Raw genomic sequence first — 13,888 nt, 5'->3', positions numbered from 1 at the left:
AGAGAAGGGCAACTAAAATGATCAGAGGACTAGAAACTAAGCCTTATGAGGAGTGCTTGAAGGAGCTGGGTATGTTTAGTGTGGAAAAGAGGAGACTGAGAGGAGATGTGATAGCCAACTTCAAATACCTTAAGGCAGGCTTCCTCAAACTCTGCCCTCCAGATGTTTTGATACTACAATTCCCATCATCCCTGACCACTGGTCCTGCTAGCTAGGGATCATGGGAGTTGTAGGACAAAAACATCTGGAGGGCCAAGTTTGAGGAAGCCTGCCTTAAGGGATGTCACATGGAACAGGGAACAAGCTTGTTTTCTCCTGCTCTGGAGGGTAGGACTCAAAACAATGGCTTCAAGTTGCAAGAAAGGAGATTCTGACTAAACATTCGAAAAAACTTTCTGACAGTAAGAGATGTTTGGCAGTGGAACAGACTCCCACAAGAGGTGGTGGACTCTCCTTCCTTGGAGGTTTTTAAGCAGTGGTTGGCTGGCCATCTGTCGTGGATACTTTAGCTGAGATTCCTGCAATGCAGGGGGCTGGACTAGATGACCCTTGGGTCCCTTCCAACTCTTAAGATTCTATAATTCTAGGACTCGTATGCTGAGCACCACTTACTTGCTGCTTGCTGGGTGTTCTGCTGGCTTTTACTTTGGAGAAACCTGGGTAACTGAAGGGGATGAAAACAGCCTCATGTGGCTGTTGTTCAAGAACTCTGGAGATGGCCTTAGGGCAGAGCAGCAATTAGCAATTTCAGTGGAACACTCTATTGTGAGGAGGGGGTGTTATATTGCTCTGTCTACCATTTGCCCCACTCTGCTTGTTGCTCTCTTTATAATACATAAAATGTCAGTGTCTCCCAAAGTGTGCTTCTGCCAGCCCCAATGGTAATGTCCTTCATGGGTGCCTTGCCAGCAGGCTACTTAGCTCTTTTGCAAGTAAACGCGGCAGGGCTGGGAAGTTCTGGAGCTGTATGTTTTGAGAGAAATACAGTGCTGGAGTGCTAAAGTGCTGCTGATCGTTCACTTGCTGAAATACCCTACTTAGAAAGTGTTTTGTCTGTGATGGCAAAATACATTTTACATTGCTACTCCAGTTGCTACTTTTGTATCTGTATTGATAAAATTGAAACAGCAAATGCACCACTAACAACTAATGCTACTTAGTAAATAAATATAGCAAGAGAATATCCAAGAGATAATTTTAGATTGCTGATATTTAGATTGCTAATTTTTTATACATTATCATGCTCTAAATTATTGATCACTATGTAAACACACTAAAAGCAACTTTTTCCTAGTAATAATTATTTCAAGTAAATAAGTCAAAGCCCAGGTATACTTAAGCAAATGTAATATTTATGCATTATATTTGTATACCACACTTCAACCAAAGTTCTCAGAATACATAGAGAATATCTATTACAACTTAATCCTAACTGGCTAATCATTGAATGCTTACTGTGTTAAACAGCTTCTCCATGCCTTGGAGAAACTCCATGTTCAGCTGTGGTATCTCCTGATGGAGATTTCCTGTTTTCTGCGTACTCATCTCCTAGTCTTTATTCTATTAATGGAAAATAATTGGGACATCATGTGGCGCTGCCCGAATTTTTCAGGTGGCAATTGAAGACAATGAGTATGTGGTTTCTGTATTTGTATGATTGCAATAATCATCTTCTTGTGATTGTAGTATTCATAATGTAGCTACAACCACTAAAGCACTTTTAAGTATAAAGAAGCAGTGATTATTTCTGGTAGGCTGAGCAACCACAACAAAAAGTGAACAAAGCATTCTTGGAAAATAGTGTAAAAAATTTCATACATTTTACAGTAAAAAAGAAAGATCTACGTTTGAATTTTTGCAGTAATTCTACAAAGCACTAATCTTGCTTAAATAACAGCAGTGCTATTGTTGTTTTGAAGCAAATGCAGTGTCATTCTAAACCATCAGTACCACATTTGTCATTTTTAGTATTCTAGTTTTTGATACAGTAAGAACTAAAATTAAGTTTTCTTATCATGAAGCTGCTGAGAGAGAATATAACCAAATGTCTCTTTTGGTATTTCTGATACATGTGTTCCTTCTCTATTTCTATAGGAGTAAATCAAGGGAGTGTAACATTTTTGGTATTGGCATATAGTTGGTGATAATATGACACACTAGTTGTTGGCACACTTCTTAAATGTAAAAATTAATACTGTAAGTGGGAACAGCAGCAGTAGCAATTTGGGTATGGTAATCTTAACTTGTTACCTATAGTGTTGAAGTAGGATTTGTAATGGGAAGTCTCTCTCAAAAAACAGCAATGTAGTTAGGACTATTTATGTATTAATTATTTCTATCTTGCTTTTCTATGGATCATGCCTAAGGCAGCTGCCAACAACTGGTACAAAAACATGAGTAAAACTATCATATATTTTAGAACTAAATACATTAAAGAAGTGAAATAAAATATAATGAAAGAGCAGAACAAATAATGACAATAACATACCAGAGAGAATGGAAAGGAGAGAAAAAACTGTCTGTTATTAGCATGCTGATGGTACAACATTTAAATCTCCAAACAGCCTCACCCAGTGATTTTGTGCAGATGTTGAAAAGTATAGAGGACAAGATGGAACACTGAGTTACCATAGTCTAATTGCAAGCAGCAATTTTCAGCACTGTATTCTGGAACAGACCCTCCAGAAAAGACTGGAACCACTATTAAAACAATGTCTCCAAGTCCCATCCTGACCAGGCTATGCAGATGGATACCATGTCACTGCATGGATGTAGAAATACCTCATCCAGGAAACCTGGAGTTGAGAAGTCATCACATGCTCAGACACCTTAACCAGGAATGGAATGTTGGAGACTGGCTGGAAATGATCCAACAAGCTGGTGGCTCAATGAGAGTTTCCCCCAGAAAAGTTTTACTACCACTTCCTTAAGACCTTATTGGACCATACAAGAAAGACATTTACCACTCTTCAGACCTACTTGGCTAGTTTTAATCTGGCAATCTTAATAAATTGTATGTATGTGGTAGGCTCTAGCCTTCAAAGAATCTTGTCCATGTCCTCAGGTTCTACAAAATGAAAAATATCCATAACAGTTGGGCAAGCAGTTATTTAAAGGTGCATCCTGCAGTACATACTAAGCCTGCAGCATTTAAGTTGGAGCAGGTCCAAGCAACTTTTAACTGAAGTGTCACAGGTGTCACCTAGTGGTCATAACTATTACTAACCTATTGCAGCAAAAAGAAAAAAGACACATTTAATTATGTAACTGTTTCTAGAATTGAATTAATATTGATAGAGTATCCCTAGTGTTACAGCTATTTTCAAGTTGCTGTGAAAATAAGGAAAGGAACCTATTTTGAGCTGAAAAGTTTTTGCAGCAAGTTCTCCAACAGGCAACACACAAAAGGGCCTTCAGAACAGAGTATGATACGATTAAGTTAGGGTTGTTTATCTTGTAAAACATGTCAGAGGTGGTGAATTCAAGGTGGTTGTTCTCAGTAAATATACTGAGAACATCTGAGAACTGAAGGTTGAGAGAGGTTGGTATAGAGCAGGCATCCCCAAACTTGGCCCTCCAGATGTTTTGAGACTACAATTCCCATCATCCCTGACCACTGGTCCTGTTAGCTAGGGATGATGGGAGTTGTAGTCCCAAAACAGATGGAGGGCCAAGTTTGGGGATGCCTGGTATAGAGAGTTCAAAAACTGAAACTATACAAGAGTTTCAAGTTTCTCCTTGGGTCTGTTTATTTGGTTTTCTAACTTTGGAAATATTGGGAATGTCAGGTCTCAAGTGTGGTCTTTTTGTTTTGCTGAAGGTGTTCCTTGGAGGCTCAAGGAATGTGAATGAGGAGCACTTTCAAGACAAGTCTCGTCTGCACTAAAGAATTGCTCCTAATTGGAGCAGTGGGGCTACTTTAGTTTTACCATAGTAATAATGTTTGGCATTTGCCCCCTGTCTTTGCTTATTTTGTCCATCAGTGTTGTGTATTCGTTAACCTTTTGACACACTACTGCAGTTTATGTTGCAGCATATTTTATGATACCTATAGGACCACATTTAGAATTGTACACTAGGAAATGATGATAGGCGAGGTCATATTAGTTACCTCTTTTCACATTGAATGGCTTATTGTAGTAACTAGATTAGAATGTATGTTTGTTGCACTTTGGTGTGAGCAGAACATATTTTGAACACACACTGCTGGAACTGCAGAGGTGCTGGAATAATGTGTTTCTTTGGAGTTGACATGGGTTTAGATATTTTAAGTGTTTTTTTATACCTGCAGGATTACTTTATTTGCAAAGATATTAAAGGCAGAAAAAGTAAAAAAAAATTCTATTGTAAACAAACATGTCCTGTTTCTTTTGGGCTTTTATTGAATGTGCTCATATACAAAATGGCTGAAGACCAAAATATGCTTTTTTAAAAAAGCCAACTTCCACTGTTAATTAATTTAGAATCAATGTTTTCTGAAGTGATAGCTGAGCAACTATTTTAAAAATATGTTAATGGTTTTGAGCAAGAAACACTAGCATTGGAAGGGTAAAGGGTCAGCATATATTTAAAGCATTTTATCTGAGCTGAAAAGACTACCTAAACTTCTGTAAGCTAAATGACAAAGAAGTCTGCTCTCAGACTTGTAATCTAAAAGAAAAGTCATGTAAAGGGAAATAAGCTAACACAAACATATATTTTTAAAGGTACAAAGTTCTTGTAACAACAAATTTGAATAGAAGCAGAGCAGGAAGATGTTCTTTTCCCCATCTCTCGCTTGGCTATAGCCTGATGGAATGGCACATTTATTTCCAGACAGATACTTGTAAAGAGAGGTATACAGTGGTACCTTGGTTTGCATACATCTTGGTTTGCATACATTTTGGATTACAAACACTCAAACCCAGAAGTGCGAGTCCCGGTTTGTAACCTTTTTTTTTGGGATTACAACCCATTTTTTTGGATTACGAACATTTATTTTTGGAGGCCCCATTGGCGAAAGCGCACCTTGGGTTACAACCTGTTTTGGTTTACAAATGGACCTCCAGAACTGATTATGGTTGTAGACCAAGGTACCACTGTTGTCCTCTCCCTTCCCCTTTCTAAGTTTTTCACAAATGTGCACATGGTTTACTATTGTCCTGCACCTTCCTGTTCAAACATTCACACATTTAAAGCACATGAAATGTCAGGAAGCTTATGTTTATATAACTATTGATTGTATAAATACAAATAAGTTAAATTCGGATTTTTCTGGTGAAGGTTGTCCAATGGAAAGAGTCATCTGCCCCAGAAATATAATTAATGATGCTTATCTATGTACCATTGCAGCTAATGCAAGTTTCTTTCCCAATGCAAGTATCGGATGTGGTGTAGGGTGTCTGATATATTTCTGGACAAAGGGTTGATTCTCCCCATAACCCACCCATTGTATTAAACAAGCAACTATACATTTACTAACTGCATCTAGTTTGGTCCTAATTAAAGTACAGTACATTAGAGTACATTAAAGTACATCTAAGTTGAGACAACTGCACTTGCTTGAGGGGGATATATGTAGCTCTGGTTTCAAATGCTTATTATGTACTGAATGAGAGAAGTAATCTTAAATTAATATTAGGTGGGCTGTATCAAATGCTGGTGGGGGCTGGTTGGTCATGTTTGATCATCATATTTATTTTAAAATACAAATTTGTTTTGAAACCAAACCTGTCTTTCTTGCCTACATTTCAGTCAGAACTAAGACATGGTCCGTTTTACTATATGAAGCAGCCACTCACCACAGACCCTGTTGATGTTGTACCGCAGGATGGACGGAATGATTTCTATTGCTGGGTTTGTCATCGGGAAGGCCAAGTCCTCTGCTGTGAACTCTGCCCTCGGGTTTATCATGCTAAGTGTCTGAAACTGACAGCGGAGCCAGAGGGGGATTGGTTTTGCCCAGAATGTGAGGTTAGTCTATCTGAGGTGAATATGTGTCTCATTGCTACTGGTTTTCACCTCTCAGAACCATGTTTTTTCTTTCCAGTGTGACTTCCTGGTCACTTTTTGGAAAGGCAGAGAAGCAATGCAAATTTGCATCCAAAACAAGGCTTTTGCCAATATTTACCATTCTGTTTGTTTTTCTTTGATTAATGTTTCCCCTCATCCTTATCACCTACATCCTCTGTGCTCGTGTCTCGTACCACTGTATGGGGATGGCAGCGGCATTTGTGTCCATTTGTGCCTCCCGAGGGACACTTAGCATGTTGTGGTGAAAGCGGTTTATGTTTGATATCTTCCTTGCATCACTTTGGTGTGTGCCAGGCCAGTTGTATGATTCCTTTCTGCCTTATTCTTTCCCTGCTGGGAAGGATTAGCCTTCCCTACCTGTTTTCTGCATTCAACTACTTACTGGGGCAGTGTAAAAAAAAAACTTCACAGGGAAGCAGGTTCCAGACCACCAGCATGAAGTATGAATGGGGATTTAGTCAGTGCCTCTGAGATCTTTATACTAATAGAGAGAGAGGAAAAAAACTTGGCAAAGTAATACAGGATAGATACGAGCAATCATTCTAGGTATAGCAAGACTGCTAGCCTCGCACACCAACTGGTAGATGCCTCAGTATAATGAAAAATGGTATACTTCATTTAGAAAGAGCGTAATCAAAGTCCTCTACATTTGGAAGCATTTTCAGCTTTATTTGTTGGGGGGAAATTAGAGGGCCTGAGTAGGTTATTCAGAGTGATTATTGCCACTCACACAGATTCCATTATCCTCTATGGCACCATGTTTCTTTCCTGTTAACCATGATTCTCTGGTTCACAATCTTCCTTCCTGTCCAAGACAAGTGGTGCAAAATCCTAAGCTCCTTGGGCACCATGGTAGAAATATGGAAGATTTGGGCAAGTGCCCAGCCACATTTAACTTCAGGATTCATAATTCATTAATATTTGGGGGGGGGGGGGGTCAGTCAGAAACTGCCAGCAAAACCGGCCTGTCTTCATCTTCCCCCATCACCAACGTGAATCTTTTTAGGGTACCATTTCTGAACCGATAGGACATTTTCATGAACACAGGACAGTTGCACCACTTAAGGGAAAATTAATTATCAACATCCATGTCTGCATGTGGCATTAATCTTCATGTTCCACGATGATGAAGGGGTGGTGGGGTACTTACCTGCACACATTTTGCAATTTTTTCAGTATTTTCAATCTTCACTTTTAGAAAATTACTGTAGCGGAATGCATAGAAACACAGAGTAAAGCTATGACAATGCTCACTATTGAACAGCTATCCTACTTGCTCAAGTTTGCACTACAGAAAATGAAACAGCCAGGGGTAAGAATAATACGTGTTACTATTTCATTCCATTGGATATTGTCTGTTTATGTTCAGCTTTTAGATTTCTGACTGCATGTAAAGCTCCCTAGAGTTTTCTTACCCTATCTAATGTATGGTGGAAAAAATTGGTTTCCTGCCACCATTTGGGGGGGGGGGGGAGAGACGGAATTTACTCTTAAGACCGGCAGACTGCCATCTATAATTTCACGACAGATGTTTGTTCACAAGATGTTGGCTTTTGTCTAATTTGCACAATCACATTTGAATAAATCTTTAGCCCATTATGTAAAAGAGTTTAGATGATTTGATATCTACAAATTTAAAAGAGTAAAAAAACAATAGTTCTGAAGTGAAAGGCAAGCTTTCTTTGTTTTGGATTTCTGTATTTTAGAATTTCTGTTTTGTTGGAAGCCGCCCAGAGTGGCTGGGGGAACCCGGCCAGATGGGCGGGGTATAAATAATAATTATTATTATTATTATTATTATTATTATTATTATTATTATTATTATTTATCTCTGTGTCATGGCATGTATAATTTTAAAGGTGGTATTTCCCCATTTCTCTCACTGGAGGCACTTGGTTGTATCCAACTGAGTTATGCTCAGAGTACACCCATTGAAATCAATGGGCTTAAGTTAGTCAATTTATTTCTGTTCAGAGCATGATTGAATTGGACACAACCCAATGGTTCTAAAATATCCTTGCTAAATAATATTAGATAATGTGCCATCAGCTTGTTAGACCAACTTTTTACTTTGACAAAAGTTTTAATTGATTAGTTGAAACCAATTTTAATACAATAAATGTTGCAGTCCTGACTCTATTTTTGTTTTTATTCAAACAGACAGAGCCATTTCAAAAGCCAGTTTCACTTGATCAGCATCCAGATTATGCAGAATACATATTTCATCCAATGGACCTTTGTACATTAGAAAAGGTTGGTTGATAGCAAGAAGAAGAATCCTATTTAATTCTACTAGATTGTTGTTACTGTGTTCATAACTATATGTACAGCATTGTCTCATTCTAAAATCAATGCAGTTTCCCCTCTAGATGATGAGCAAGCTTGTCCAATAGCTATACTGGAAATATTGGCCTTTATTATCCTTTGTGTTAGTATTAGTATTATTTATTTATTTATTTGCCCGCCCACCCTCAACCATAAGGTCCCAGGACAGGTTATAGCAATTTCAAACATTAATATTAAATCACAGCTTAAATATTAAAAACAAAAACAAAGATGATGGGCTAATGCTGCCAATTTCTTCAAAAGTCCAAAATAAAACAAGCAGCACGCAAAGGCACCAAATTCAATCCAGTTTCAATCAAGTATTATTAATCCAAAGAGAAAACAATAAGAGAACCATATACAAGTGCTGACACAAGAGCCAAAATCAAACGTTAAACAGATAGCATGTACAAATTAAAGGCAAACCAGTCTTTATAGTCTTTGAGGCTATCTAGCGGTCAGCAAGTGGCAGCAGGTCGAACGAGGTGTCAATGGTAGTAAGACAGGCTGCCGGCGTTTTTTTGCCTGTTTCGCCCATATGACGGGCTTCTTCAGTAGTTCTCCTTGTACTTTTATGTTTAGTGCATTCACTGGTGGTATAAACCAGGTCTTATTAGTATTCGAATTATGTATATTAGTGTCTTAATTCGAATACTAATAAGACCTGGTTTATACCACCAGTGAATGCACTAAACATAAAAGTACAAGGAGAACTACTGAAGAAGCCCGTCATATGGGCGAAACAGGCAAAAAAACGCCGGCAGCCTGTCTTACTACCATTGACACCTCGTTCGACCTGCTGCCACTTGCTGACCGCTAGATAGCCTCAAAGACTATAAAGACTGGTTTGCCTTTAATTTGTACATGCTATCTGTTTAACGTTTGATTTTGGCTCTTGTGTCAGCACTTGTATATGGTTCTCTTATTGTTTTCTCTTTGGATTAATAATACTTGATTGAAACTGGATTGAATTTGGTAAATATTAAAAACAGCTTAAAACAACTTAAAATTACAAAAAGGTGGGTCTTGGTGTTGCTGCTGTGGTAACTTTTCTCTATTATTTTATCTCTTTGTCATCAATAACTATTTTCTTTAGAACACAACAAACCTGTTTTTCCCTCTTTTTACATGGATGAAAATTGGCATCACAATAATTTTTAAAAAGAGGGTTTTTTGCTCCCATCTTATGGGATTTCTTTCTTTGTGTTACAACTTTTATCCTGTATTATATGTATACCATTTAGAGGTTTAGTGAACAAACAGTATATAAATCCTTTTAAATAAATAAATATATTCAGTTATAACTAGTATTTCCCACAGTCTATAACAGCCATGCTCTTTCTAGATGTATTCTCGCATGACAGCAAGCCATGATTAATGGTTTGTTATGAATGCATAGATAGCTCTTTCTTCACCCTGCCTTGCTAGTATTTGAGTGCAACAACCACAATTTTTGTCTTAGTATTTATGTCTGAACCAGGGGCAGTGGTTTGTTTCACTCCCAACAGCTATGATTGCAATTGTTCCACTCCAATTTGTAGGTAATGCCAATCCAGGCACTGTGGTTTTTGCTCCCATACGCTAGTAAGGAGGAGTGAGGCAGGAGTGAACAGCTTGTCCATGGTAAACTGTTATCATTGTTTGTTTGTTTGTTTGTTTATCCGTATTAACCATGGCTTACCTTACTGTGACACATGGATGCAACTTCTTACATTTGTGTCAAGTTAGTTCAATGTTGATTATGTCAACTAAGTTCTTGACTATGAACAAACTAAAACACTTTCAACAGCAATCTCACTTTTGGCAAAATCTAATTAGACACAGCTTTTCATTAATATGTATGGAATAAAAATAAAAAAATAAAATCTGTATGGAATAAAATGTGAACTTAGTTTCTGGATTTAGAAATTATTTTTCAATACATTTTTTAATATTTTCTTTTGCAGAATGTTAAAAAGAAGATGTATGGATGCACAGAAGCTTTTTTGGCTGATGCCAAATGGATTTTGCACAATTGCATTATTTACAATGGGGGTAAGTATGTGTAAGATGATAAATTGTATCATTTGATCATGAGGCCACATTATGGTAATGCCGCAACAAATGGCAGGCGAAGCATCCATACATAAGAACTTGAAATCTAAATAAGTGAAGAGCTTTAAACACCAAAAAAGAAGAGATTTCAAATGGATTTTTTCATACTCACCTGACTTAAAATATATGTTAAGTTGGCTTGCTTTGTATGAGGCTAGGTTGAAAAATGTGCTTCTGAAATGCAGAATGTTTACTCTAAAAGGGACTGGCACCAAATAATTACTATTTAAAGAGAGGATTCTTTCCAAAATGTTGTGGCCATGTTATGCCTGTTAGTTTTCAATATACCAATTGTCAGGGACTGTTTTAGCAGTGAACATTCCCTGACAATCGCAGAAGAGAGGCACCATGGCTCAGGCAACATCCTAGAGCCCTTACTGCAACCTGAGACAGGATATCAGGGGGAGGGATCCGGGGAAGTGTCCAGCGGGGAGATGCCTCGCCCTTTTAAGTTCATGCCTGACTTGAGACATTCCAAAGCACGCAGGCGCAAAGGGACGAGGGCAGGAATCCCATGCTTATTATGCTGGGGGAGGAGCAGACAACAGGCATTGGGAGAATCTTCGTCAGACTGATCGGACATGTATTCTCGAAACTGAATCACACTGTAAATGTCAGGCAAAATAAAAGTCTTAAAGACAGAATGGCTGTGGTGCTAGTTTCTCAGAAGTAGCCAAACAAGGACTGTGACACCAATAATTTTCCTTTAATAAATGTTTCAAATACCAACCAGTAGAAATATTTATTATAGATTGGTAGTACAAATAACGTGTTTACAATGGAGATTTTATTAGACATCTCTGCATATCTGTTTCCTCAGGAAATCACAAATTAACACAAACAGCAAAAGTCATAATCAAAATCTGTGAGCATGAGGTATGTATTACCTAGTTAGTTTTCATACTGTATTAATTTAAACATTAAAAATATCAATGTTGACTATGACTGCCATCTATAAAATGAGCTAGATCTTCATTCTTTACTGCACTGAGAGATCTGCTTATCGGGGAGTAAGCCCCATTGAACTCTGTGTGATTTACCTTTGAGTAGGCATGTATAGGGTTGCACTTAACATCAAGAATACAGTAGAGGCCAAATTCCTTTCATAGCTAAACTGGCTGCGCAGAAGTCTGATTTTAAACTCTCTGTGTGTGTTTGGTATATCTTTGCACGATAAGAATGACATACACACAGAATTTGGCTTCTAAAGCACATTACTCTCCTTCTGTGCCTCCCTGCCTCCACATTGCAGAAATGTGGAATTTAGAGCAAGAAGCACCAATTTCATCAACTCCATTCTTTTTGCATGGTAGAGCTGTTGCAATTTGTATACAAATAGCTGAAGTAGCTGGAGAACCATGGCTTGTCAGATGGCAAGATTCCATTATACTATGGAAGGCTAAAACATTGATTTATTTATGTTGAATATATTCTTGTTATATTAAACAGCACAGCTACTGAGGAAGCAATGATAATAGTCCAATTCTATATATATTTTCACTGTAGTAAGTTGATACTTGTTCTCACTTTAATGGGTATACCGGTAGGATTGCAGCCTTAGTATGCTTAAATTTCAGAATTCACAGACTGGCAAAATGTATTATTCTCTGCAGTAGAAAATTATCAATGACTGCTCATCTTACTCTGGATTACTTCTAATAGAACAGTTGGAATAATTAAAATTGAATAACACACTCCCAACTCCTACAGTAGCTGATGTTTCTCTTTACAGATGAATGAAATCGAAGTATGTCCAGAATGTTATTTAGCTGCTTGCCAAAAACGAGAAAATTGGTTTTGTGAGCCTTGTGTAAGTAATTCCCCCCCCCCAGTACACACTTAATCCAGTTTAAGTTTGGAATTATTCTTTTGCTTCTTACTTTAAATCTGTAAGTAACCTAGAGAAATCTACTCCAGTTTATAAGTATGCATTTTAAGCTACATTTGATGTGTAAATCCAAAAGTTGAATTTGTTCATAGTCCTCCTGCTTCTTGGCAGATCCAAGCACTCCAGCCTTTCAGGGAAAACAGGAATTTTGCTAAAACATTCAATCCTTAAACTCAGTCTTTAGTTTTGCACTTGTTCCTGTTTTAATTTATGTGAATTAAATGTCAAATATTTGGTTTGATTGTCAATGTGCAAACTACTTCAGCAGCTAACAGAAACTTAATGTAGTGGCCAAGAGTACAAACATAGTTCAAATTCTCAGCCACTGTCTCTTGTCTCACCTTGGTAAGCAAGCAACCGAGGATCAAAAACAGTCATAGAGGAAAAGTATTTGGGTTCCTAACACATTTTGAGATAGGGCATTTCTTTCAATACATATCTGCTTAGGTGAACTGAAAGAAATTTTGCCAACCATTGAAATAAATTCATTTATTAAAGATGTTTTCTTTAAATGCACTGGGAAACAAGTAAAGGCCTCAGTTCTACGTCACATAGTCTGAAATAAAGAATGGTTCACTGTACCCTCATTCACATGTTACTCAAGTCAAACCTTGACAGCACAAGCAAGCAGGCTCCTGAAACAGAGATCATACCTCCTTTGCTCCTCTCCAGTCATTTTGCTGTTGTCTGGAGCTAAGCCATGGCTTTGTTCGGCATCTTGTCTGAATTTAGACTTATGGTTTAATGCTCTCCATACAAACCACAAGCATTGTTTGTCCTGTTTTTCTGGAGATTCAGCAAACCCCATTCTAAGCATCTTCCAGAAGTGACGCAAAACTTTCAATTTTGGGTGAGTTTTGCTAGACATAGAAATATAATAATTTATAGGGCAAGCCTTCTCAATTCCCCTTGATCACTATCTCACTACCACTACAAACAGGACTGAGATTTCAAGGGAAGGCAAGACAAGCATTTCTCTTCATAACATACAAAGAATGGGAAAACTTAAAGCTATGCAATTATCTGGACAAACACTTTCCTTTCTGCATAAGGAAGGTACATTCCAATATCTGAAATATGCAATCCATATCATAATTTAAAGTATTGTCTTGCATGCCAGTAATTAGAAAGTACTACATGGCTTTAAATAGTTTCTCATTGTGTGGTCTCTCTGCACTTTCCTCTAGAGCAATCCACACCCGTTGGTCTGGGCTAAGCTCAAAGGTTTCCCATTCTGGCCTGCTAAAGCACTGAGGGATAAAGATGGTCAAGTTGATGCTCGTTTCTTTGGTCAGCATGACAGGTGGGAGTTCAGTCAAAAGGTGGTTGAATGGTTCAATGACTCTTCTTTTTTAAATATATATCTATTACCACACAGTGGTTGCTATTGCATAGTTCACATGTTATTATTCTGCTTTGTAGTGCTTCATATTAGTAGCATGTATAGTACATACTTTCCATTTCCCCATTAATTATCATATTTTTATATCTCGTACCAACTAGTTGCCACAATGGCAATGCAAGCTTACTAAACATATCTGGAATAGATAAAGTTAACCAGTATGTTGT

At 37.7% G+C, this 13,888-nt stretch overlaps 1 protein-coding gene across 13 annotated transcripts in view; it reads left to right on the top strand.

Annotated features, from left to right (window-relative positions):
* Positions 1 to 13,888, top strand: part of ZMYND8 (zinc finger MYND-type containing 8) — a 90,989-nt gene that overhangs the window by 49,593 nt on the left and 27,508 nt on the right. For 7 of the 13 annotated variants that reach the window (XR_004692935.2, XM_035121318.2, XM_060277282.1 and 4 more), the window contains 7 exons: positions 5,734 to 5,967; positions 7,211 to 7,324; positions 8,173 to 8,265; positions 10,284 to 10,371; positions 11,252 to 11,307; positions 12,164 to 12,241; positions 13,507 to 13,622. Coding sequence is in view for 12 of the 13 variants with exons in the window: in XM_035121318.2 (XP_034977209.1) it covers positions 5,734 to 5,967; positions 7,211 to 7,324; positions 8,173 to 8,265; positions 10,284 to 10,371; positions 11,252 to 11,307; positions 12,164 to 12,241; positions 13,507 to 13,622 (779 nt within the window). In the remaining variant the exon portion in view is untranslated. Of the gene's footprint in view, positions 1 to 5,733; positions 5,968 to 7,210; positions 7,325 to 8,172; positions 8,266 to 10,283; positions 10,372 to 11,251; positions 11,308 to 12,163; positions 12,242 to 13,506; positions 13,642 to 13,888 lie in introns of all 13 variants that reach the window. The other 6 variants (XM_035121321.2, XM_035121316.2, XM_035121324.2 and 3 more) reach the window with 5 other exon arrangements.

Source organism: Zootoca vivipara, chromosome 7 (assembly GCF_963506605.1).
Source record: "Zootoca vivipara chromosome 7, rZooViv1.1, whole genome shotgun sequence".
Classification (NCBI taxonomy): Eukaryota; Metazoa; Chordata; class Lepidosauria; order Squamata; family Lacertidae; genus Zootoca; species Zootoca vivipara.
The sequence above is the reverse complement of the archived record's forward strand: the minus strand, read 5'-3'. Positions and strand labels throughout refer to the sequence as shown.